Source organism: Cnephaeus nilssonii (genome assembly GCF_951640355.1).
Source record: "Cnephaeus nilssonii genome assembly, chromosome: 13".
NCBI lineage: Eukaryota > Metazoa > Chordata > Mammalia > Chiroptera > Vespertilionidae > Cnephaeus > Cnephaeus nilssonii.
The window spans coordinates 80,728,919-80,754,172 of NC_137084.1; the positions used below are offsets into that span (position 1 = coordinate 80,728,919).

At 63.3% G+C, this 25,254-nt stretch overlaps 3 protein-coding genes across 4 annotated transcripts in view; 2 read left to right on the forward strand and 1 right to left on the reverse strand.

Annotated features, from left to right (window-relative positions):
- Positions 1-515: 515 nt before the first annotated feature.
- Positions 516-14,758, forward strand: SIDT2 (SID1 transmembrane family member 2). Of its 2 annotated transcripts, XM_079789396.1 has the most exons (27): positions 516-1,157; positions 2,588-2,709; positions 3,007-3,171; positions 3,258-3,303; positions 3,659-3,760; positions 3,857-3,940; positions 4,639-4,738; positions 4,927-4,992; positions 5,830-5,923; positions 6,248-6,300; positions 6,907-6,978; positions 7,121-7,192; positions 7,355-7,417; positions 8,118-8,236; positions 8,888-8,961; positions 9,045-9,111; positions 9,554-9,627; positions 9,742-9,865; positions 9,982-10,099; positions 10,435-10,571; positions 10,827-10,935; positions 11,124-11,200; positions 11,338-11,384; positions 11,602-11,707; positions 12,203-12,313; positions 13,290-13,403; positions 13,482-14,758. In XM_079789396.1, the coding sequence occupies exons 1-27, from the start codon at positions 975-977 to the stop codon at positions 13,542-13,544; spliced, it is 2,562 nt and encodes an 853-aa protein (XP_079645522.1). In that variant the 5' UTR covers positions 516-974; the 3' UTR covers positions 13,545-14,758. The 2 variants fall into 2 exon arrangements, with proteins under 2 accessions (XP_079645522.1, XP_079645523.1); XM_079789397.1 differs by lacking the exon at positions 7,355-7,417 and having other exon boundaries at positions 517-1,157.
- Positions 14,759-16,434: 1,676 nt separating this feature from the next.
- Positions 16,435-21,180, forward strand: TAGLN (transgelin). Its single transcript, XM_079787880.1, has 5 exons — positions 16,435-16,552; positions 19,488-19,679; positions 19,778-19,955; positions 20,212-20,314; positions 20,643-21,180. The coding sequence occupies exons 2-5, from the start codon at positions 19,500-19,502 to the stop codon at positions 20,785-20,787; spliced, it is 606 nt and encodes a 201-aa protein (XP_079644006.1). The 5' UTR covers positions 16,435-16,552; positions 19,488-19,499; the 3' UTR covers positions 20,788-21,180.
- Positions 21,181-21,328: 148 nt separating this feature from the next.
- The window catches only part of PCSK7 (proprotein convertase subtilisin/kexin type 7), a 26,724-nt gene continuing 22,798 nt past the window's right edge, over positions 21,329-25,254 (reverse strand). The window contains 6 exon segments of the mRNA XM_079787877.1: positions 21,329-22,682; positions 22,930-23,047; positions 23,190-23,283; positions 24,244-24,338; positions 24,823-24,839; positions 24,841-24,980. Coding sequence (XP_079644003.1) covers positions 22,401-22,682; positions 22,930-23,047; positions 23,190-23,283; positions 24,244-24,338; positions 24,823-24,839; positions 24,841-24,980 — 746 coding nt within the window. The 3' untranslated portion in view covers positions 21,329-22,400.

The window sequence follows — 25,254 nt, forward strand, 5'->3', positions numbered from 1 at the left end:
GCCACGAGCTTTGTAGCTGCCTCCGTGGAGAAGAGAAAGCCCGTGGGCAGGAAGGCGTCTCCCAAACTGTGAGGCCGCTGCGTGGGAGGTCAGGTTGCACCAGGGCCCCTCCTGCAGTCGGTCTCCATTACCCCTCCGCCGTCAAGGCGACCGTCCTGTTTCCTAAGTCTCTGAGTTCTTCGTAAGATTCCAGGAGGGAAAATGGTCCAGGGGTGACGACGTTAGTGGTCATGGCAGCGGGCGTGGGCGTAGGGAATCCCATCCCTAAGTTTGAGCAAAGAGAATTGTTAACAAGACTCCAACACTTGGAGATCTATCCAAAGTGAGCTTCCGGGGAAGGGCAGCAGAGCGTAAGAAGAGGCCGTAGCGGCAAAGGAATCAACCGAAGGCTTCCAGCTGGAGTTCTGCGGCCCCTTTAAGGCGCAATCCGGAACCTGGCCCTTTAAATCTGTGTCAGTTTCCCCTGACGTCACCGGCGGGCCGCCAGCCCGGCTGTTTACCGCTTCGCGGCGCCGCACGCCGTCCCTAGTTCCGGGCGCGGCGCCGCGGGGCCCGCCTGCCCTTAAAGGGCCCGCACTCCGGGCCACTCTCCGGGCGGCGCGGCGTCGGGTGACTACCACCCCCGCTCGGACCTCCTCCCTTCGCGGCCACTCGCCGCCGGCTCCCGCCCTCCGCCTCCGTCCGGCGTCTCCGGGCTCCCAGCAACCGACCGTCCCTCGCTCCCCCGGCGGGCGCCGCGGGGTCTCCGAGCCACGCTCAGCCCCTCGCGACCCGGCCTCCCGCGGCCCGGCCCCTCCCCGCCTCCCGCCCCGCCCGCCGGTGCCCGGGCAGCGCCGCGGCGGCCCGGGAGGGACGTTTCCTAATCTCAGCCGGGGTTAAAGTTCTGGTCCTGGGGCGATGGTGGAGGCTGCGGCCGGAGCCGCGACCTGTCCCAGAGGAGTGCTGCCGCCGGCCGCCGCTGCCCTGCCGGGGCCATGTTCGCCCTGCGCCTGCCCCTCCTGGCGCTCCTGGCGGCGTCGGTCCACGGCCACCTGGGGCTGCTGGGGCCCAAGAACGTGTCGCAGAAGGACGCCGAGTTTGAGCACCTCTACATGGACGAAGTCAACGGCGAGCTGGTCAACATCTACACCTTCAACCACACGGTGACCCGCAACCGGGTGAGGGCCGCCCCCGACCGCCGCCCCGCGGGGCTGACCCCCTCCCCTCCCCGCCGCCGCGAGCCCGGCGACCAGCCCTCCCTTTGCCGCCGAGGTTTCTCGCAAGCTCCCACCGGACAGGGTCTGAAGTTGTCTGGTCCCCAGCTCCCCGCTAACCTTCCTTCCTCCAGATGCGGTCTGAGCGGGACCGGCCGCCCTGCCCCGCAACCTGCACCGGGTAGCCCCGCGGGGTCGGTGCTGAGCGAGGAGCGGGCTTGCACGGGGCTGGGCCTGAGATCCCGGGTGAGACCGGCTCCAGCTGAAAGGCAGGTGCTGCCCAGGCGGGAGGGGCAGCGGCGGCCAGGTGGAGTGCAGGCAGCTCCTAGGTGGGTGGGAGGAGAGAGGGCTTGTCTGCTGTGGGAATACAGCTCAGCCGGACTTCACTTTCCTTTCTGCCCCAGCGGGGGTGGGGTGGGGGGGGGTGAGCATGGGCTTGGCTGGGGCTGGGAAGTTAGAGCTGAAATTTGGAGACTTCTTGCTGCCTGGCTGTGTGGTCTCCTGCCCAGCTCTCTCCGTGACGCATTTACTGGGGAGCAGTGGCGTTGAGCATGGGAACCTGAGTTGTTTTCAGGATGGGGAGGCATTTGGTTGCTGTGACAGGCCAGGATCTGCCTCGGGGGCCTGGGTTACCCTCCGAGGTGTGGCCTCTGTCCCCCTGAGAAAGGCTGCCCTAGGGCTCGGGCTTCAGCAGTCCAGTGACAAGATCCACGGGGTTTACTTAGTTTTATATTTTCCCTTAAATCGCGCTGTCTTACATCCTTTGTAGCACCCAGCGTGAGCGTGTCTCCATTTTATAGAGGAGGAAGCTGAGGCTCAGCGATGGGAATGGACTTCCCACAGCCCCGCCCCTTGGTCTGAGCCGCGGACAGTTTCGCTTTCTTGGCTTTCAACAGTCCCTGTGTGTTCACCTGCCCAACTGCTGATTAGTTGTTGAATTGGAGCTTCTGGCTCCTGAGGAAGAAAGTTGAGAAGCATTTTTTGCTCCCCCGTGCGTGTGTGTGTGTGTGTGTGTGTGTGTACGTGTGCACGCGCGCAGGGGTGCACACATGTGTAGCATCCCGTGAGCCTGGGCAGGAATGGGACACCCGGAGGTGCCCAAGATCTCCATTGTGTTTCCTGGTGGGAAGTGAGGCCCTGCACTTGCTTAGGTCCTGCTGCCGGGCCGGACCTGCCGTCCAGAGCTCGCCTCTTCCACAGCCTCCACTAAGCAGCACCAGCCCCCGTAGACCAGCGGCTGCCCTGGCAGAAGAAGGGGCTTGGCGAGCTCCCCAGCCTGACCAGGATGGGGAAGGGACAGACAGGAGGCAGGGCAGGGCTAGTCTCTGGGGGCCTGAGTGCGGGGGCAGCGGTGGTGCCCACGGCTTCGCTGAGGCATCGCCGTCTCACTGCAGACGGAAGGTGTGCGTGTGTCCGTGAACGTCCTCAACAAGACGAAGGGGGCGCCCTTGCTGTTCGTGGTCCGCCAGAAGGAGGCCGTGGTGTCCTTCCAGGTGCCCCTCATCCTGCGAGGGCTGTGAGTAGGACCTGGGCATCGGGGCGGGGGAGGCCCAGGTGAGGCCTTGCCTAGAGCCTCACCCAAGTCCCTCTCTGGGGCCTCCGACCACCCAGGAGCCCCTCTGTTTCTCTTCTCCGTCCCAGACCAGGAGGCTGGTCAATGGCATGAGGCCAAGCCAACCACCAGAGTCTGTCAACCTGGAGCGGGCAAGGGCAGGGGTGGTAGGGAACCAGCGTGGAGGAATGGGCCTTGTTCCCCTGCAGTCACGTGCTGGGTGGGACAGTAGTCACGTCCCGACTCTGCTTTGGGTCATAGGTTTCAGCGCAAGTACCTCTACCAGAAGGTGGAGCGAACGCTGTGTCAGCCCCCCACCAAGAACGAGTCTGAGGTCCAGTTCTTCTACGTGGATGTGTCCACCCTGTCGCCAGTCAACACCAGGTACCAGCTGCAGGTCAGCCGAATGGACGACTTCGTGCTCAGGTCTGCAGGGGAGAGCGAGGGGACTGTGGGACTGGCCTCCTTCCTAAGCTTTGAGGTAACCTTGGGGGCTCTTCTCTGCCCGACAGGACCGGGGAGCTCTTTAGCTTCAATACAACAGCAGCGCAGCCTCAGGTAAGGTCCCTGTTGACTGCCCCTGGAGAGAATAAGTGGGGACGTGGGGAAGTGGGAGTGGCTGGTGGTCTTCGGGGAGTTTCACGTTGGCTGGACTCGCCCTGGACAGCCTGGAAGCAGAGGCTCTGGCCCCAAGGTGGTAACGGGACGGGGCACGGCAAGTGCGGCGACGGGGGTCTGTGTCCTCCCTCCCGCCTGCTTCTCGGGCCCTGTCCAGAGGGACCAGCTGAAGTCAACAAGAGGGTGTCCAGACAGGGCGGCTGCTGAGAGTCAAGGCCTCTCACATGGTCCCTTCCAGAGGGCAGAGGGGCATCCTCCCGAGACGGCTCACCCGGTGCTCTCCCTCCGCCCTCAGTACTTCAAGTATGAGTTTCCGGAGGGAGTAGACTCGGTGATTGTCAAGGTGACCTCGAACAAGGCCTTCCCCTGCTCGGTCATCTCTATCCAGGATGTCCTGGTAAGTGCCCTGTCCTCGTACACTCCACCAGTGGTGGCAGGGCTGCTGCCGAGAGGGGACACGGCCCAGGCCCTGCATCTGCTGCCCCCTCTGTAGTGCCCTGTCTATGACCTGGACAACAACGTGGCCTTCATCGGCATGTACCAGACCATGACCAAGAAGGCAGCCATCACCGTGCAGGTAGGGACGCACATGGGCCGGCGAGAGGTGTCTGGGGATTGGCTTTCCAGACCCCTGCTCCCCTCCCCTTGCCCCACCCTCCCTTGCCCACAAGACTGAGTCTCGGCCCACTGGTCCCTGAGACTTGGGGTCGAAGCAGAATCCCAGCTGCCTTTGGGACAGGAAAGAGCAGCACGCCCCTCTGGCTGTCATGGCCTCTTCATTCACTGGTGGAAGTAAGGAGAGGAAAGGGCCTCGCTGAAGCTTTGTGCCTGCACGTGCTGAGGGCGGAGCCGACGCCGGCACAGGGCGGGGCGCCGTGTGTCGTGACATTCGGTCGGTCATGTAGCTGCCGGAGGCAGTGTGGCCCGCCACTTGCCCTGCCGACACCCCGCCTTTAATGGGGCCTCCCTGGGCTCCGTGATGGGGGGACACACATTTGCTCGCCCGGCTTTGGGCTTAGGATTTGGAGTCAAATAATCGTGGCTCTACCACTTACTGGCAGCGTGACCCTAAGCTAACGTCCGAGCCTGTCCAGCAGCAATAATGATGATGCTGTCTCATTAGGACCTTTGGGAGGATTGAGTAAAATAACATATAAAGAGAGGTTAGCATAATTTCTGGCCCAAAGTAGGAATTTCAGGAAAGGATGGTGTTGATGATGACATTGATGATCCCATGACGATGGTGGTGATGATGTCATCGTCGCCATCCTGCAGCGCAAAGACTTCCCCAGTAACAGCTTCTACGTGGTGGTGGTGGTGAAGACGGAAGACCAGGCCTGCGGGGGCTCCTTGCCCTTCTACCCCTTTGTGGAAGGTGACTCTGTCCCGGGCCTGGCCGGCGGGGAGGGCGTGGCCCCTTCCTGGGAGGCAGAGGAGCCTGTGTGGCTGACCTGTGGGCCGGTGGGAACCGGTGTTTGGCCCCAGACTCCCCCAGGGCTGGTCCCACCCGCTCTGGCCAAGCTTCAGGCAACTCTGTTTGCCAGTTTGACATTTTATTTCCAGATGAACCGGTTGATCAAGGGCACCGCCAGAAAACCCTGTCCGTGCTGGTGTCTCAAGCAGTCACATGTGAGTGTGGGTGGCTGAGGGTTTGGCCTGGCCTGCGGCTCTTCCTCTCAGCCAGGGGTGGGAAGGGGGATGAGGCCTACTCAGCCAGGCTGCCAGTGGGAAGGGGGCCGTGTTCTTGGTAGGCTTCATGATGGGAGGGCCCGAGGTGAGTCCCAATAAAACTTGGTGCAAAGTCCATGACTAAAGAGCATCATGCTGAGTCTGGTTTTCTCTGTGCCACTTAGCAGCAGGGTCATCTCTTTGGGCCTCAGTTTCCTTATCTCTGTGACAGGGGTAATAGGGTCTGTCCCTGTGATCTCACTGAGTTGTGAAGTTTAGTGCAATTGGTAGGAAGTACCGGCCTCTTAGTCATGCTCAATAAATATTTACTGAGGATGGAACGGGCCCTTTGTAATGAGAAAGAGGGAGGTAAAAGCAGGAGGGTGAGGTGGAGGGAAGACGCTGCCTCTCCTATGTGGATTCTTTATTCAGCAAATATTTGTGGAGCACATCTGTGTGCCAGGTGCTCCAGCTGCATCCCTGGGGAGCGCCTCCTAGAGGGCGGGAGCCGCTGCTGCGAGGTCACTGTGGGCAGGACAGAGGCCGATTCCTAGAGGATCCGGGCTGTGTGTTGAAGGTTAAGTCCCGGGGGAGATGTGAGGAAGAAGTAGAGGGAGAGTTCTTGCAGAGGGAGCCACAGGAGCGCAGGCAGGAGCCGAGGTGGGGCGTGATGGATTCGGGGAGCGGCCAGTTGTGCACCCTGGCTGGGCCTTAGCGTTTGAGGGGAGAAGTGGTGAGAGTTCGCTGGGCCCTGGGCGCCGTGATTGGTGTGCTCGGCATCCTGCTTCCTTCCAACAGCTGAGGCCTACGTGGCTGGGATGCTCTTCTGCCTGGGCATCTTTCTCTCCTTCTACCTGCTGACCATCCTCCTGGCCTGCTGGGAGAACTGGAGGTAAGGAGGAACTGCTGGGCCCTCTGCTCTGGGGCCCGGGGGGCGGGTTGTGGGGAGATGCCTGGCAGGGTCTGAGCCAGCGCAGGGCCGTCCTCCACGCCGTCCCCAGGGAAGAAGAAAGCAGGCCCTGTGAGGTCTGTGGGCCAGGGGCCTTTCCTCTGGAAACCAGCCCCTGCTCTCAGCCTTTCCAAGCAGGGAGACCCCACCTTGCTTCCCAGCCTGGAAGAACCATAGGATCATGAATGAAGGACAGGGCCATGGGGTGGGGAGGGTGGAGGACCCTGTCCTCCCCCGCGGGTTTGCCTCTGGGTTCTGTCCCTGCAGGCAGAGGAAGAAGACCCTGCTGCTGGCGGTGGACCGAGCCTGCCCGGAAAGCGGTACTGGAGGGCCGGGGTGGGAGGGCAGAGTGCTGTGTGTTTTGGGTTGTGGGTGGCTCCCTCAGGGTCAGAGGCGGCTGTCTGCGGCTTCCGGATATTCAGGTTGGGCTGGGCCACTGTGCCTGCTGTCCCTGCCACGCTTGTCTGAAGGCTGCCACCTGACCATTCTCGGGTCTGCCACAGACACTGGGGCTCACATCTCGGGGATTATTAACCCTCCGTTCTCTCTTCCTTCCTGCCATTCCTCTCTGTCCTCCCTCCTGCTTGGGACCTTCCCTCTCAGCTTCTCTCCTTGGTAAGCAGAGGGGCTGGAGCCCAGAGTGGGACAGGGGCACACGGTGCTGGGGGCCTGGCAGGCATGCTGTCCGTCCTTGCTGCTGGCAGTTCAGACACATCTGTTCCTTGGTATCTCTCCCTCGTGGAGGGCCAGGGTGGCGAGGTTCCAGTGGGGACACACAGGGAGGAGGGCGGGGCGGCGGGGGGGGGGTGAGCTGTTTGCTGGGATCGCTGCTTGTCCTTGCTGCTGCCGTGGCTCCTCTGTGTCTCTCCTCCATGGCTTTCGGCCTCTGCTCCCAGGGCTGAGGGGACCTTGATGTCTCGTTGCAGGTCACCCTCGGGTCCTGGCTGACCCCTTCCCTGGCAGCTCCTCTTATGATGGTTACAACTATGGCTCCTTCGGTATGTGTCAGTGCCAGCGACTGTGCTGGCCACTCCCACTGTTTCCGAGGCTGCCACCTCCACGGGGCACGTGGGGGCCAGCCTCCTGAGAGCCCAGCACCGCCCTCCCTGAGGCCCGTCCTCACCAGCTACTGTTCTGCAGAGAATTGTTCCGGGTCCACCGAGGGTCTGGCTGACAGCATGGACACTGCGGACCTCTCCTACACTTACCAGGGTGAGTGGGCCGGGCGGCGCGGCAACGCCTGGACACCTGTCGGTGGGCGGTCGCCTCTCTGCCAGCCGCTGGGGCAGGGAAGGCCTGCTGTCTCCCACCCTCTCCCCCCTCGGCCTGCCTCCTGGGCTCCACTTCCCTGGTAACTCTCCCTTTCCTTTGAAGGGCACGACCAGTTCAAGCGGCGCCTTCCCTTTGGCCAGATGCGGCAGCTGTGCATTGCCATGGGTAGATGTGGGGAGGGGAGGAGCTGCTCTGCCAATCAGCTCTGCCAGGGCGGCACCCGGGCCTCGGCTGGGCCAGGGAGCAGCTTTGCGCATGGCCGCCTCTAATGCCCGCGCTCGCCTGCTCTGTGTGTTCTGGGATGAGCAGGCCTGGTGGGCTGGCACCCCTCCCCCGGCCAGATGTCCTGTTTGCTGTCACATTTGCCAGCACCCTGGCTCCCTGGCCTGGGCTAGGGCTTCGGGCAGGGGCGCATGTCCTGGCCTCGGGGCCTTGGTCAGGCGGGGGCACAGGACAGGTGAAGCAGCCTCACCCTCGGCCCACTGGTCTTCACCCAGTGCCTCCTCAGAACCCACTCAGCTGCGCCGTCTAATCAGCATGACTTCTGCCAGATTCAGTCCTGCTGCTTGGGGCTGGGGCTGGGGCTGGGGCTGGGGCTGGGGCTGCGCGGCGTCCTGGCCTGGGAGCCTTCACTCAGTGAGGGGCAGGCTGGCGCATCCCTAGATAGTGGCCTCTGCAGAGCCCATGCTGGTTCCCGCAAGGACTTAGGAGTATTTGGTACCTCCCCGAGGGCCTGAGCCCACCAGGGCTCTGAGCCCCAATTGCCTCTTCCCTCTGCCTAGAAATTGTGACAATTGCCCAGGTGGGTGGGGATGGACCCCAAGCTCCGTGCCCATGGGGAACCCCTCCTGCCTGCTCTCCCCAGACCGCCCCCTGGACCCTGTGGGCACGCGGCCGCGGCTGGACTCCATGAGCTCCGTGGAGGAGGAGGATTATGACACGCTGACTGACATCGAATCGGACAAGAACGTCATTCGCACCAAGGTCAGTCAGTCATTGGCACCAAGGTCATTCGTTCCAAGGTCTGTCATTCACACCAGGGTCAGTCAGTCATTCACTCCAGGGTCTCTCAGTCATTGGCACCAAGGTCTGTCATTCACACCAGGGTCAGTCAGTCATTCGCTCCAGGGTCTCTCAGTCATTCACTCCAGGTCTGTCATTCACACCAGGGTCTGTCAATCATTCGCTCCAAGCTGTCATTCACACCAGGGTCTGCTTGTCGTTCACACCAAGGTCTGTCATTCACACCAGGGTCAGTCAGTCATTCACTCCAGGGTCTCTCAGTCATTGGCACCAAGGTCTGTCAGTCATTCACTCCAGGTCTGTCATTCACACCAGGGTCTGTCAATCATTTGCTCCAAGCTGTCATTCACACCAGGGTCTGTTTGTCATTCACACCAAGGTCTGTCATTCACACTAAGGTCTGGCGCCTGGGCGGCCCTGCTCGGGACTCCTGCGGCAGGGAGAGTTCCTGTGCAGCCCAGGAGGTCTCCCCCTGGGGCGGGACAGATTCTGACTTGACACCAACTCTTCTGGGCTGCTGGGCCAGCAGCGGCGGGCGGCCCAGAACCCTACCCATCGTTGTCGGGCCCTCTCCCCTGGTGGGGGGAGGGGCTCACTCCAGCTTCTCCCCAGCAATACCTCTGTGTGGCCGACCTGGCGCGCAAGGACAAACGTGTTCTGCGGAAGAAGTACCAGATCTACTTCTGGTGAGTGGACGGGCGAACGGCTTCCCATTACGTGGGCTGGGGTGGCCTCGGGCCCTTCCGCCTCACCGCCGTCTCCCTCTCAGGAACATCGCCACCATCGCCGTCTTCTATGCGCTCCCGGTGGTGCAGCTGGTGATCACCTACCAGACGGTGAGCAGGGCTGGCTCCCCAGGCCGGAGCAAGCATAGGGCGGAGGTCGCGGGACTGGGTTCAAATCCCAGCTTTAACCAGCTGGGTGACCTTGAGCCATTCACTTAATCTCCCTGAGCATCAGTTTATTCATCTGCAAAATGGGGACAGCACAGTCCCAGGGATGGCACCCCTCCCCACCCCCCCAATGAAAGTCCCTTCCCTTTTCCCTGTACTTCAGTCAGAACTTCAGTCACCATCACACCCAGGGGTCAGCCACCCCCGAGAGAGTTGACAGTGGCTGCCACAAAGAGGACGGCCTGGGGTACCTGTGCACATACCTGCTGGCCTTGGGCACTTCCTGTCCGTGGCAGAGTGGGGTGGGGCGGCCCCTGCTGGCGCCTGGCTCTTCCTCCCCAGGGCATGGGGCTGAGCTTGGCACCCTCCCCTCCCCCGCCTGCAGGTGGTGAATGTCACAGGGAATCAGGACATCTGCTACTACAACTTCCTCTGCGCCCACCCGCTGGGCAACCTCAGGTGGGGATCGTCTTGGGAGGCCCCTCCCCGGCCGGTGGGGGACCTGCAGGGGCAGGCTCTGTGCGCCTGCCTGGACCGGGAGAGGCTGAGCCTGTGTCCTGTGTGCCCTCCTAGCGCTTTCAACAACATCCTCAGCAACCTGGGGTACATCCTGCTGGGGCTGCTCTTCCTGCTCATCATCCTGCAGCGGGAGATCAACCACAACCGGGCCCTGCTGCGCAATGACCTCTACGCCCTGGTGGGAGCCTGCGGCCTGGCCGCCCTCCCTGCTCCCCGCCGCCCACAGCCTGCTCCTCTCAGAGCTCTCCCTTCCTGCCTCACCCCTCTCCTTCCCTCCTTCCCTCCCCCCACCAGGAGTGTGGGATCCCCAAACACTTCGGCCTGTTCTATGCCATGGGCACAGCCCTCATGATGGAGGGCCTGCTGAGCGCCTGCTACCACGTCTGCCCCAACTATACCAACTTCCAGTTTGGTGAGTGGGGCTGAAGCCAGAGCAGGGACCTGCCCGTGTCGCACCGTCCCGTCACCCGGGGTCCCCAGGGCGCAGCAGCTGCAGGGGAGCAGCTGATTCCTCACCCTTCCTCCAGAACATGAACATCGTTGCAATGTGGTCCCTGACGGGAAGTCAGACTGGGTGACAGCCAGTTGGGCGCCGGGGCGTGGGGAGGGGACAGTGAAGGGCCGGAGGGCCAGCGCCAGCCCGCCACCCGCTGACTCTGGCCTCGGGTGGGGTGGGCGCTCTCACTCTGGTTGTGGGGCCGGGGGTCCTTGTGGAGGCGCTGCAGCTCACGGCCACGTCCCCCCCAGACACGTCATTCATGTACATGATCGCCGGGCTCTGCATGCTCAAGCTCTACCAGAAGCGGCACCCGGACATCAACGCCAGCGCCTACAGCGCTTACGCATGCCTGGCCGTGGTCATCTTCTTCTCGGTGCTGGGCGTGGTGAGGCCTGAACCAGCTCTGGGCCTGCACACGCACACGCTCCCCCCTCCCGTGCCCCCCTCCTTCCCCTCCCGCCCCTCCCGCCCCCTCCCCCTCTCTACCTCTTCATCCTCTCCACCTCCTGCAGCAGAGCATTGCCCCTTCCCTGGCCCACAGAGGGCCCTGCTCCTCCCGTCTCCCCCACCACCTCTAGAGGGAGGTGGACTGGGGAGCAGCTTCCTTCGGTCCCTCAGCCCTGCCCTTGGCACCCGGCAGGTCTTCGGCAAAGGGAACACGGCGTTCTGGATTGTCTTCTCAGTCATCCACATCGTTGCCACCCTGCTCCTCAGCATACAGCTCTATTACATGGGCCGCTGGAAGCTGGGTGAGGGCAGGGTGGGACGGGGCCTCCAGGGTGAGGGGCTGTGGCCTGGGTCTGCCCTCTCACTGGGGCCTGGAGGACTCCCCGGGTGAGGAATTAGAGAGGCCTCGCACAGCGGTGACCTCCAAAGGCCCTGGCCGCCTCAGCGGGCGCAGCCGGGCCGGGAAAGAAGCGCACCTTCTCTCTCGCAGACTCGGGGATTTGCCGCCGCATCCTCCACGTGCTCTACACGGACTGCATCCGGCAGTGCAGCGGGCCCCTCTACGTGGTACCTACGCTCCCCAGCCCCCTTCCACCTGCTCCCTTCCCTCCAGGAGCAGGGAGGCAGGGGCGAAGCCGAGGCCCAGGGTGGCGGGGACCGACCTGGGCCTTCTCCCCTCTCAGCCCGTCTCTGCTTCCCTCTAGGACCGCATGGTGCTGCTGGTCATGGGCAACATCATCAACTGGTCGCTGTGAGTCTGGCCACTGTCTGTGGCAGCTGGCGGGTGGGCGGCGGAGACCTTTGGGTGTGAGAAATGGGGGCTGACGAGAGGTGTGGGCACTGGGGTTCTAGAGTCCTCTGTAGGCCGCTGAGCCAGCCCCAGGTTAGTGTGAGCCACGGAGTAGGATTGAGGGCAGGCCCTCCTCGCCCGGCCATCCCCTCCTCACCAGCTCCCTCCCTCTGGCCAGGGCTGCCTACGGACTCATCATGCGCCCCAACGATTTTGCCTCCTACCTGTTGGCCATCGGCATCTGCAACCTGCTCCTCTACTTTGCCTTCTACATCATTATGAAGGTGAGGGCTGAGCCTGCGCGGCCGCTGCTCAGCCTCGGGGGGAGATGGCAGGGCCTGCCTGGGCAGCGCCGAGACCGCCTTCGGCCCACCTGTCTGTGCAGCGAGGTTTGCGGAGGGGGGCTAACGCTCTTGCATGTGTCCCCCGGGAACCAGCTGTGTCTAGGGGCCACTTGCTGAGCCCCGTCCATGTTCTAAGAGAGGCCCAGGCAACTAGCACTTCAGTGCAGAGGGGTGAGGAGGCGGGGCCCACTGAGTCTGTGCCGTCCAGTGTGAGAGGAGCCCCCGCACAGAGGGCCGCCTGGCCAGGGCGCCGCCAGCACAGGGTCCTGGGCACAGGGAGGCCCAGCAGGGTGGCCGTTAGCGGCGAGGACCCCAGCTGCTCGTGTGGGGCAGGCTGAGTTGGGCAACTGGAAGAGGTGATGGTGTGAGGCGCCAGGAAAGGGGTGAGGAGTGGCCCTCAGGCGGCTCTCCCCTCTCCCTCCCCTCCTCCCCCAGCTCCGGAGCGGGGAGAGAATCAAGCTCATCCCCCTGCTCTGCATCGTCTGCACCTCCGTGGTCTGGGGCTTCGCGCTCTTCTTCTTCTTCCAGGGACTCAGCACCTGGCAGGTGAGCTGGCACCCTGCTGGGGGGGGTCCCCCCACAGGCTCATCCTGAGCCGAGGCCCGCCCGCAGCAGCACTTCACTTCCCAGCAGCTTTCTTGTTCAGTCCTCCCGCCAGTGAACCTGCGTGGGCTGGGCGTGCCCCTGGGCCTGTGAGGCAGCTGAGGCCGGGGGCCCGAGGGACTCGCCCGAGGATGTGCAGTGGGGCGTGGCTCTGTCTTCTGCCTCCGGGGCACCTGCCGTGGGGCAGGTTTCAGTCCTGTAACCTGAGTCGAGTCTGGTTTGGGCTCTGCCTCAAGGCAGGAGCTTGATCTTCTAGTTCAGGGAGGGGCTGCGGCTCCTGGCAGGACGGCAGGGGAGGCACGAAGGGCAGAGGACAGGCCCGGGAGCGAGGGTCCAGGAAAACTGCCTGGAAGAGGCAGGTCTTGCTCTTGGCCTTCAAGACCCTGGGGATGGGGAAGGCCCTGTGTCCCGGGCGCTGTGACCTGTGGGGATGCAGAGGCAGAACTAGGTGGGAGGCACGGGAGTCGGGTGAGCACTGGCTCTCGAGGGCGGAGCAGGGCCCTCGGTCCTCCCTGTGGCCTGAGCCCAGGCACCCTGAGGCCCAGCTGGTGTCTGCGGGAAAGAAGTTACAGACCTGAGTGCGCGGCCACTGTCGCTGCGGACAGGGCTGTCCCCTGACAGCTGGGCTGTGGGAAGGAAAGGAGCCTGGAGGCCCTGCGGGCTGTTAGGAGGCGTCCAGCACCTCCAGCTCTCACCCTCTGCTCCCAGACCCAGGGGAGGAGAGTCTGAGGGCGGAGGTCCGAGTGGGAAGGAGGAGAGGCAGAAGCAGGGAGGCATTTGTAAGGGGAGCCGGGTCTTAGATGTGGGAGATGAGGGCGAGGTGGGGACAAAGCGCTGTTCCCCTGGGCTGGGAGCGGCCCTGGAGGTAGAAGGGGGTGCAGGGCCGCGCCAGCAGGCAGCGCTCCCTGTTCCTGCCCAGAAAACGCCGGCCGAGTCGAGGGAGCACAATCGGGACTGCATCCTCCTCGACTTCTTCGATGACCATGACATCTGGCACTTCCTCTCCTCCATCGCCATGTTCGGGTCCTTCCTGGTACGGGAGCCTCTCTGGCCGTCGGGAGGGAGGAGGGTGCAGGCTCCCATCCTGTGCCTGACTCAGCTGCCCCCCCAGGTGTTGCTGACACTGGACGACGACCTGGACACCGTGCAGCGGGACAAGATCTACGTCTTCTAGCCGAGCCACCGCGCTTCACTCCGGGCCGCGCTCCTCTGCCTCCCTGCCCAGTGCGGTGGCTGCGGGATCCCCCGGCCCGGCCCGGCCAGGCTTGGCCCCGGACAGTCACAGGCTGGCCTTGAGCCTTGCAGCTGCCCCTGCCGGGGAGGAGGCCTCCCCTGGAACCCCAGATGTTGGCCAAATTGCTGCTTTCTCATCAGTGTTGGCACCTTCCAAGGCCCCTGTCCTTGGCTCTCCGTTTGTTCCTCTGAGGAAAGGGGGGAAGTGTTGCCCTACCCATGTCATGCCTCCGATCCCACCTGTCCTTCCCTTCTCCCAGCCTGGAGCCCAAAGCCTTCGCGCCTCAGTCTGGGCCCGATTCTCTGGCCTGTACCAGGGCCCCCCGGCTCTTCGGGGTTGTACCTCGCTGCCATCACTGCCAGATGGACGGGGCGTAGGATTTTGGGGACTGGCCAGCTGGTGCCAGGCTTATGGTGCTAAGACCTGCCAAGGGCCCTGGCGGCTCTCTGGCAGTGAGGGTCAGCTCATGTGAGAACTGCCTTTGACCTGAGGCCTGGATTCCGAGGGCACGTCCTGTTCCATCAGCCCCAGACGGATGTGAGCACCAGGTTTGGAAAGAAAAAGCAACTCGCCCTCCTCCTTCCTTTTTCTGGCCGGGCCCTCCGTCCTGCCAGCCCCAGCTGGGGGCATTAGTGCCATTGACATTGCCCAAGGATGTCAGGGGCCAAGGAGGGAGGGCACGAAGAGCCCAGCCCACCTGCCTCCTGCACCCTCGCAGGAGCCCAGTGCCTATCGTAGAGGGGGCTCGAGAAGGCCATGATCTTTCCCTCTGCCCCCTCACCCCAGTCTCGCTCTGGGCCCAGGGCTGGCTCGTTTCCGGCCAGTCGTCAGCCAAGTCCTGTTGGTCACACACGTGCGTATGACACCTTGGAGTTTACACTGAACAAACCCAGCTCTGGGTACCCTGGCTGCTCTGGTCCTGGGCCCCCTCTGCCCTCCCTGGTCTGCTGCAGATGCCAGGGCTGGGGAGTCGGGCCAGGCCCTGCCTTGAGATGGGAATGTTTTATTCTCCCCAATGTGTGCGCAGCCCGCCTGGGCTGGGGCGGGGGTGGGTCGGGTCTTTTCAGAGCTCCGTTTACTGTCTGTCTCCACGCTGTGGTTGCATTGGTTTTCTATGAACGAGTCTGCATTCGATTAAAGAAACAACAGACGCAGTTCTTGGACCTGTTTGCTCCCCTCTCTGGGTGTAGATGCTGAGATGGGATGGACCACGGCCTTCCGTTCTCCAGTGCCGGTCCCGGGCCCAGTGGGAACCAGCTCCTTGACTCTGTTCTTCCTCTCCTTTGAGGAGTGGCATAAACTCAGTAAATGTTGGCGAGGGGCCTGCTTCATGCCAGGCACTGTGCTGGGCAGAGCGTAGAGGAGTGAACAAGCCTTCGCCACACTGTCTCACCGGAGATGCCCACCCTTCCTGGCAAACCACAGCGACCTGTGCCCCATGGCTGCAGGCACAGTGCTGCCTGGCCTGGCTTTACAGACTGGCATGTGATCAAGGCTGGGGTGGCGCTCGGGGAACACAGATTGATGGCTAGTGGTTAAGTGGGGACATTCAGGGCAGACTTGCTCCTAGAGGAAGGGTTTTGAAATGACCTGGAAGGTAGGTTGACATGAATTCAGGACACAAGCAGATCCCCAGCTCCTTCCCACAGACACCACTGGGAGGCACTATTGCTCTGCACCACCAGGGTCCCGGGGCAGGGATGGAGCTGTTTTCTTTGGCGGGGAGGGAGGGCTGACTGGTGCCCGCCCTCTGCTGGTGTTGGGTGTGCCGCAGTGTAAGGTGCCGACTCGCCCCTTTCAGCAGGCGCCCTATGGAGGGGGTGGGGCCGTGTGCCTCAGCAGGCAGCCGAGAGTCCTCCAAAGTCTCTCCTTTCCCTCCTTTTATCCTTCCTGAGACCCCTGAAGCCAGGGACAAGCAAGATCTGCACGGGTTGCCTCCTGGGGGAGGGAGTCCGGCGGCTTCCAGGATCAGCAGGGACAGCTCCTGACGGAGGGAGGCACCTGCACTCCTGAGCCTCCTGCCCCCGCGCTGGGTCTCAGGCCCTGCTGGCCTCAGCGATCCTCTAGATGGGGACCAGGTGACGGCTGCTCTGAACCCTAGAGAACAGGATCCTAGGCCCACCCAGCAGAAAGCTCTCAGCCCGAGCAGCGGGTGCGCCTGAAGGGGCGGGGGCTGGCAGTCTCTCCTGCTCCCACAGGGCGGGCTGGCGGCTGGTCAGTTGGATGCCTGGGTTCTACCACTCACTGTGTGGCCTTGGGTGAGATGCCCTCTGACCTCAGTTTCCTCATCTGTAAAATGGTGCTGACAATTACGCTCTCACAATGCATTTGCCAGGCATCGGGCATGTAGGGCATGTAGTCAGTCCTCAGTCAAGGTTAGTTCCTATCTCCCACCAGAGCTAAAGCCCAGGAGGAGAGGGGGCTGGTCTTTTCCTTACAAACCTCAGTGACGGGCCTCCCCTCCTCCCCTTGGCCCCTTCCCTCTCTCTGGCGGACCCTCTTGAAGTGTCTCCTCCCTTCAAACTCGGGCAGGGCAGGCGCAGTGCAGAAGGATCAGCCTCAGTCTGCCGTCCTGTCCCGGCGGGGAGCCTTCGTGGTCCTGTCCATAAAAGGCCTTTCCCGCTGGTTCCCCAGAGCGAGCCCCGCCCACCCGCTCCATCTCCCAAGCATGCGGGGAATGCTCCGGCCGCCTGGCAGAATGCTCCAACTTGGTGTCTTTCCCCAAATATGGAGTCTCTGCGAGTCACTGGGGGGCCTGGGTGGGGAACGGAGCCCGTTTCCTCCAGCAGGAGGGGCTGGGGATGAGGGGGGTGAGTAGGCGGGGGGGGGGGGGGGGAGACTGACATCACCACCGCAGCAGGCCTTTAAACCCCTCACCCAGCCAGCGCCCCATCCTGTCTGTCCAAGTCCAGACAGAGCTGAGTCCTCCCTGCGCGCTGCGGAGCCCTGTGAGTGGTCTGTCCAGGGCTGGAGGGAGCTGGGCCCGGACTGGACAGGGGCTGGGGTGGGGCAGCTTCCCAGCTGGGGAGCCTGCCTTCGGGGCAGGGCATCCCGAATCTCCGGGTGGGAAGGTGGTCCTAGCGGATGGGCGGGAGGGGTCCGGAGCCGCGTTGCTCACTGGGCTGCTGGCTTATTGAAGTGCCCAGGATGCCTGGCTGGCGAGGAGGGAGCAGAGAACTGAGTGTGGCAGAGGGGGTGGTCAGCTGTGCTGTCTGTTGTCTGTGTGAGTGTGAGTGTGTGTGTGTGTGTGGGGGGGTGTTGAAGAAGGTGAGGAGGTGAGTCACTAGTGCTGGGGAGCAGTGACCCTTGGGGGTCCCGGGGCTGTGCAGCCTGGAGAGCCCCGTGGCAGTGGGAGGGGCGCAAAGCCCCGGTCAGGCAGGGTGCAGGGTGCGGGGTGCAGGGTGCAGGCAGAGGTGAGGGCTGACTTTCTGGGTACACAGCTCCTTCCAGACACAGAGAGAGAGGGCACCTCCCTACAGGCAGAGGGTGGGGCCCGCACTTCCGGGGATGGGGACGGCGGGCTGGCTCCCTCAGGCTGGGCAGGCCTGGGCCCTGGGGTCCCCTCTGGGTGCTGTTGAGATGGCTCTTCTCTGCCCCAGAACTTAGATGATCCTCCTCTCCTGCCCCTGTGCTCCGGGGAGCACGAGGCTCACGCCTCTGAGCTGTGTTTTACTTGGGACAGGGGACCACCGTCCCGGAGGGGCCCTGGTTTGGGAGCTTTTCCAGGTTCCTGCTGGAAGGAACCAGGAGGTGCCCCAACCCTTTGCAGTGGGACTTTGCTCTCCCTCTCGGGAGGGGAGGCTGAGAGAAGTCAAAGGGCAGGGGCGCAAAGGGCAGGGGGCGAAGCCCAGCGGCAGACTGTCCCAGGAGCCTTTGTCTGGACCGCCCCGGGGTGCAGGGTCTCCTCCCTCCTCCCAGCAGCTGCCAGGCGAGGCTGGGCAGGTCTATCCAGGCTTCTTGGAGCTCTGCACTGGCACGCTCCTCACCGGGTTTCCCAGTCAGGGCGCATGCCTGGGCTGAGGGCTTGATCCCCAGTAGGGGGCATGCAGGAGGCAGCCAATGTTTCTCTCTCCCTCTCCCTTCCCCTCTCTCTAAAAATGAATAAAAACATTTTTGTGGGTTTTTTAAAAAGAGGGCAGGGCATGGAAGACAGTGAGCCTGGACCATAGGGAGGCAGCCGGGCCTGGGATGGGGGTGAAGCGGAGAGGAGGGAGGAGGGAGGAGGGAGGAGGGAGGAGGGAGGCAGGGTGAGCTGGGATCCCTTGTCCTTGCTCACTGGTGGTTTGCACTACAGGGCTTTGCCCAGGAGCCCTTGGGTGATGAGGGAGCAGGGGCGACACAGAATAGTTTGGGGAAGGGCGGGGCTTGCTGTTTGTAGCCCAGCGCAGAGCTCTCTGCCTTGGGTTCTTTGGCATCACTAGCGGGGGGGGGGGGGGGGGGGGGGGGAGGGGGGGCTGGAGAGGTGCTGAGAGAACCCTGTCCTCAGTGGCCCGGCCCTCACGTTACAAATCAGGACACAGGGAGAGAAGTGCGTTGCCCAGTGCCCAGAATGAAGGTGAACCCTCCACCGCACGCGCTCTCGGCTGGTGGCTGGTTTCGAAGAGGTGGAGGCCGGAGGGACAGTGGCAGGCCAGGTGGTCCCAGCCCCGAGGGAGCTCCCACTGCCTTGCGCGGACACGCGTGGGCCGGGGGAAGGGGCGGAGACGGAGTGTGCGGCTGGCTGGCGGTGCGGTGGGGTGCGGTGTCGCCTCCATAGAGGAGGGTGTGGAGAGGGAGCCGGGGAACAGGCTGACCGGTCATTCCTCAGGCCACTCCCTCCTCCTCAACCCCTGACCTCCGAGGCCAGGGCACGGCTCAGCCTCACTGGGCACCTCCTCAGATGGACTCGGCACCGTCCCAGGTTGATACCTGTGGTCAGGCCGTTGAGCAGCCAGGCCCACGTCTGCCCATCCTGCCCGCCTGGCCCTGCTCCTGCGGCCTCCCCTCCCACCAGCGGGCTCTCCGGAGGGGGCCCAGCCCAGGCCCCGCAGCAGCTGCTGCTGGTCCGCACAGGCAGGGCCTCGGCTCTGGGTTGTCCCTGAGGACTCTGGCTCCGTGGTTACTCAGGCTGCTCCCGTGGTGCGAGCACCTGGGCACGAGGGAGACTCCATGGGCACCAGCGCTCCCTGAGGAAATGCAGCGCCTGGCCCAAGCTCCTGGGCGGCTGTCTTCCCAGCCCTCGCCGGGGTGGGGGGGGGGGGGGCAGGTGGGAGCCGCTTCAGGGGCAGGCCAGGGCGGAGCTGGCCTGGCAAAGCGCTGGGGAGGGGCGGGGTTTGGAGGGCCCCTTCTGGCTGGAGAGTAAAGGGGAGAAGCAGGAGTCGGAGGGAGCCACCTCACACCTGCCGGCTTCATTCTGGGGGCCAATGTGGCCTCCTCCAGAGGCCTCCACGGGTCCTCTGTGGCCAAAGAAAGGGAGCTCTGAATTGGGGGCTGACTCTCAACCCAACTGAGCCACACCGGCCAGTTGTGTAAATAAAGCTTTATTGGAACAAAGCCATGTTCATTTGTCTATGTCTTGCCTAGGGCTGCTATTGTGGGGCAATGGCAGAGACCATATGGCTTGCAAAGCTTAAAATACGTAAGTCTGGTCATTCACAACATAGTTCACCGAGCCTGCTCTCGACCGCCAGAGACCCGGTCTCCTGCCCCCCTGGCCTCCAAGGCTGGAGGGGCCCGGCCGAGGGAGGCCTGGCCCAGAGGGGCAGAGCCGAGAAAACAAACAGGGCGCAGGCGAGGAAGACAAAGGTCTAGACTCCAGGTGGTTGGGCACCGAGCTAGACCCGCTGCCCGGGGGGAGCACAGCCGGCTCTGACCCGCCCTCTCCCTTCTCTGCCTGGTGCTAAGCTCTCCCCAAACATGGCCAACAAGGGACCCTCCTATGGCATGAGCCGCGAGGTGCAATCCAAGATCGAGAAGAAGTACGATGAGGAGCTGGAGGAGCGGCTGGTGGAGTGGATCGCGGTGCAGTGCGGCCCGGATGTGGGTCGCCCGGATCGCGGCCGCCTGGGCTTCCAGGTCTGGCTGAAGAATGGCGTGGTGAGTGGCACCCTGGGAGGGGACGGGCTATGCCATTCTGCGAGTGTCATGGGGCCGGCACCCCGAGCCGAATGCCAAGCCGCGTCTCTGCCTGGCAGATCCTGAGCAAGCTGGTGAACAGCCTGTACCCCGACGGCGCCAAGCCAGTGAAGGTGCCCGAGAACCCGCCCTCCATGGTCTTTAAGCAGATGGAGCAGGTGGCTCAGTTCCTGAAGGCAGCCGAGGACTACGGCGTCACCAAGACGGACATGTTCCAGACGGTTGACCTCTTTGAAGGTACCGAGAACAAAGGGTGGAGGAGCTGGGTGAGGCCGGCTGGCTCAGGCCGGGACCAGTCACGATGGAAGCAGGAGTGGGACGTACGGGGAGACTACAGCACTCACAGGGGGCGCGCACACCAGGGGCCCTGGGGCCTCGGTGGTTCTGCCGTGGCCGTGACCTTGCCCCTCGGTTGGCTGTCTTTCTGAGAGGCGGGGTGGCCGCCTTGAGTCCTGTACACGGCCCTGCAGTGTGTCCGCCCTCCCTTCCACAGGCAAAGACATGGCGGCAGTGCAGAGGACCCTGATGGCCCTGGGCAGCCTGGCCGTGACCAAGAATGACGGCCACTACCGCGGAGATCCCAACTGGTTTATGAAGTAAGTGGCTCCTCAAAGTTCGGGTCTCCGCATGCGAAGGGGTGGGGGCGGCCTGGGCTCCCCCGATGGTGTGAGTGATTTGGGGAAGCAGATAGCCAGGAAGGGATGAGGTCTAAGAGGGGGAAATGGGTCCCTAATACTATTTGACTCCTCCCTTCCTAACCTCTGGGGCTCAACCAGCCTCCCTACCTGAGGGCCAAGCTAGATAAAAGAGCAAGGCGGGGGGGGGGGGGGGGGGGGGAAGACAAGGAGGGAGCGGGACCAGGCCAGGTAGTAGCAGAGCAACCAGCAAGCAGGCCTGGCGAGTGGTCACCGGTCCGTCCTCTAGGAAAGCCCAGGAGCACAAGCGGGAATTCACAGAGAGCCAGCTGCAGGAGGGCAAGCACGTCATTGGCCTGCAAATGGGCAGCAACAGAGGGGCCTCCCAGGCTGGCATGACGGGCTACGGGCGGCCTCGGCAGATCATCAGTTAGAGGGCCAGCCAGCCCCCAGCCTGGCTCCCCGCTCGTCGGCTGCAGCCTTCCTTCCTCGCCCACCTCCCACACCCCGAGTTCCTTCGCCCCAGCCAGCTTCCAGGCTCCGAGCTCCATCACTGAGCACAGGGGACTGCGCTTGGGCAACTCGCCCCACCCCTGAGCCCAATTCTTCCTCTGAAGCACTGCTCCGGCCCTCCCCAGCTCCCGCCTTCTCCACTGTCTCCCCCAGCCTGGGCTGCACAGGGGGCTGGGCTGGGGCTGGGACAAACCCACCGTCCCCCTTGCCGCAGATGCCTGTTGAGGGAGACCCAGCCCAACCTCCCCCCAGTTTGCTGGAATATTTTGGGGGTTGAAATTCAAGGTGAAAATATACATCAATCTTTTCTCAGGCTTGGCTGGCAGTTTGATTTGCCCTCGTCACTTCTGTGTGGTTCTGGGAACCAGGGCATCTGCGAGGCCCTGGCCAAGGTCCTCTGAAGAACCCCTCCCACTGCAGGGTCCCGGGTGCAATCCTCAGGGGACCAGGCCATGGGAGAGGAGAGTGGGTCTCGGGGACTGACGGGGAGGAGCTACTTGGCAACTTGCTTAGCAGAGAAGAGGAGATGGAGGAGGTGGCAGAATTATGTGGAAGTTTTTATTGTGGAAAAGCTGTGCAGAAAAAATTCAACAGAAGTTGCTGTGAAAGGAGAAAATCAAATCTTAAGTGTTAAAAAAAATTCGAGTCAACCAACCAGCTCAGAAGAGGGGGAGCCAAGAAGGGGCGCAGAGCTGCCAGCAGACAGCTGGCCTTGGCGGGGGGGGGGGGGGGGGGGGCGGGGGGCGGGGGGAGGGCAAGGCCGTTCCCTGAGCACTTTGGGAGGAGGACAGGGCGGCTGGGCTGGGTGGCAGTGGCCGCACCCTCCCAGTCCTGTGCAGACTCCCCTGGGAAGCAGCAGCCGGGCCAGGCCCTCCCTGGCTTGGCCAGGAGCATCATCCTGACCCTTCGGATGAAAGGTGGGGATGGTGAGGGAGTCCATGGTTCAGGGGTGGCATCTGATTAGGGAGACTGAGGCAATGGCTTGAGGGCAGTGTCCTGGGCGGAGGGACCACAGCCACACCCGTATGTCCAAGGTCCAAGGCTTAGGCAGAGGGTGAGGACAGTGCTGGCTCCGGGTCCTGGGCCTGAGGACAGGATATCCGGGCCCTTCCAGTCCCCCCTCTGCGCCCTCTTCCCAAGTGACTCCAGGGACATTTCTGCGGGGACGCTCTTCTGGCCACAGCAGGCCCCTTCTCACGCCTGCACGGGCGGGCGAGGGCCCGTGGCCGCACCACTGGCCAGGGGAAATGAGGACGGGCCAATCCCACCCGAGTCCTTCTCACCCGAAGCTGTCAGTTCTCGAAGGTCGTGTTGCTGCCACCCTGTCCTCTGCACCGCTCCTCCGCACGTCCCCTCCAAAGCCTGGCCCGCCCTGGGGGCAGTCAGAGGTGCTCTGGAGCCTCTGGGCTGCGGACGGACGGACAGACGGACGTGCGCATCAGGGGTGCCTGCTCCCAGGGCTCCCGGACTTGGGAGCAGCTGCCAAGCTCCCTGCCGGGGAGGAAGAGCCTGTGCCAGGCTGAGCTGCAGGCGGTCAGCACATCTGCTCCTCCCTGCCCTGCAGGCCTGGGGCCGGGGCACCCGCAGCGATGACAGGGCCTGCGGCCTCCGCCTCCACTCCCCCAGGGTCCTTGCTGCTGCAAAGTGGCACTGACTCCAGTTCTGCCCCCTCCTCCCTGGCTTTTCGGCTTCTTGGGAGCCAGTGGCAGGGTCTCCGACAAACCGGGTGAGAGGCCACATCCCTCTGGCTCAGGTAGACTTCCAGCACGTAGTACACAGTCCAGAAGGCGGCAAAACAGCCGACCAGCACCAGGGTCTGGGGGATTCCACACCGAAGTTAGGGGCAGTTTCCCAAGGCCCGCAGCCTTTCCCAGCCCAGAACGCCGAGCTCAGAAAGTGCCTCCCACGAGGGGCTGCCTCTCCCGCCCCAAACCATGCACCTACCTATGTAAGAAGTCCCAGGTGGCAGGGGGGCAGGGGGGCCCTATCTTCCCACCACCTTGCCCATCCCACCAAGCTCTGCCCCCCGTCCCCGCCTCCAGTGTGAGGGTTAGCTCGAGCACCTTGAGGGTGTTAGGGGTGATGGGGTAACCGACTTCCTCAGGAATTTTGAGCCCAGGAGGGCAGGGCAGAGAGAAGCCGTCGTGCAGGTACTTTCCACTCATGGCATCTTCTAAGAGTCTGTGGAGAAGGAGACAGGCTGCCCGGCTGAACTTGGTCCCATCTGCCTGCCCCGTCCTCCCCCGAGAGCTGACGCAGGAGGATGCAGGATGCGTTCCCAGGGAGGCGGAGTGCCTGAGCAGCCCCTTTCCCTTGTACCTACCTCTGTCTGTCTCTGATGTCCACCGGACTCCACGCAGAGCCATACAGGGTCAGCCGCCAATGCCGGAGGGTGCCGGCCGGGAGCGCCTCATCTCCTAGGGCAGCAAGCGAGGTGGGCCGTGAGCCGGGCCCTCCCGTCGGCCACAGACAGCAGAGCTCCTGCCATGTGACAGGGCTTGGCCACAGGAGCTGTCTCATGTCCACTGAGCCCAGGGTTCTTCAGAGCTGCCTCTTGGGGCCCCCTCGGGATGGAAGGGGTGGTGAAAGGTGGTACTCCCAAGCAGAGAAGTTTTGCCTTTCTCTCTCTTTTTTAATCCTCACCCGAGGACATTTTCCATTGATTTTTAGAGAGAGTGGGAGGGAGGGGGAGAGACACAGAGAGAGAAACATTGATGTGAGAGAGACACAGCGATTGGTTGCCTCCCGCAAGTGCCCATCGGGGCCAGGGATTGAGCCTGCAACTGAGGTACATGCCCTTGACTGAAATCAAACCCGGGACCCTTCAGTCCGCAGGCCGACACTAACCACTGAGCCAAACTGGCCAGGGCTTGCCTTTGTCTCTCTCATATTTTGAGATTTCAGCTGTGGTTTTGCTTGGAAAAAAAGAAATCCTTCTACTAAATCAAGGAAGGGCTGAAACCACCAGTCCAGAGAACACCTACCTGGCCTGGCAGGGGGGAGGCTGGGCTCAGCTTCCAGTCTCCTCCCCGACGCAGGGACCGCCCACCAGCGCCGCACACCTGGAGGTGGCCCGGTCTCCCCCGTTACCTGCCTCGGCCGGCAAAGGCGGCTGTGTGTGAAAGGCTTGAAATGGGGTTTAAACAAGGAGTTTCTGCTGCTACCCTGAGGAAAGCAGACCAGCCCCCGGGGGCCACGAGAGGCAGCACGGAGGACACGTGACAGCAATGCCAGTTCTGGACGGGGCTTACTTCCTGTCTGCCCAGCCGGCTCAGCGGCAGCCCTAGCTACCCACCCGGGACCCTTCCTCTGCTGGGATGCAGAGGGACCAGACGGCAGCCACGAAAGGCAGGGCCCGAGGGAAGGGGCAGGCTCACCTACATCCCTGACCACGAGTCTGTAAGACCCTCGCGCCCTCTCCCCCCAGCAGCGCACAGTGGAGAAGGTCCAGTCCTCGAAGCCGCTGGGGTCCCTGGGGGAAGAACAGAGCGGAAGACCTGGAGGCGTGCAGAGACCCACCCCTTTCTCACGGTGGCAGCCGGGGAAGTGCGGCAGCTGTCCCCAGCTGTGCGGGAGGGAGGGTGCCGCGAGGGGCCCCCTGCCCCTGAGCTCAGGGGACTCATGTCCGTGTGCTCTGGTGGAAGAGGCCAAGGTGGGCGAGCACAGGCGGGGCTGACGGCGGGGGTTAGGGCTGCCTTCTCGGGCGCTCACTAGCTCCAACTGGTTTCCTCATTTGTAACACGAGGGTCGCACAGGCGACCCTGCACGGTCCCCGTAAGGACTGGCGAACACGTGTGTCAAGTGCTGTGTCAGCACCCTAAGCACTCGTGTGAAGCCCGTAATGACCGGCTGCCAGCTGCCAAGGTCGCCATGGGCCCAGGACCACGCCGAGGTCAGGTCTCCTTCCCGGGAAGAGGCCTTGCTGCAGAGGGCTCAGAGGGTGCGGGTGTACGTACGAGTCCATGCTGCGGGGGGGCGCCGATGAGGGACATCATGCCGCTGGGGCAAAAGAGCCGCAGCTCCAAGCTGCCACGTCGCGGGTGAGTGATGGAGACCGTCACTGCCACGTGCTCCAAGGTCTGCAGCCCCGACATCTCCAGGTCCGTCCTGCTGACTGAAGGGGTTCAGGCTGGGCACCAGCCCCACAGACACTTACACCCACTTTATCCCCCACACACACAGAGGCTCGTGCTCATGACGCCACTCGGGCACCACGGCAAGTCGGGGGGTGGCTTTGAGGCCCTTTTACCCTCTGGAGGCTAGTTGGGGGAGACAACACAAACCCATAGAGGACACGGTACAAGAACCAAACGGAGAACTTCACCAGTTCATGTATCCGACACGTAATCCCCCGGACTGCCTGCAGTTCAGGGCCTGCGCCAGCTGCT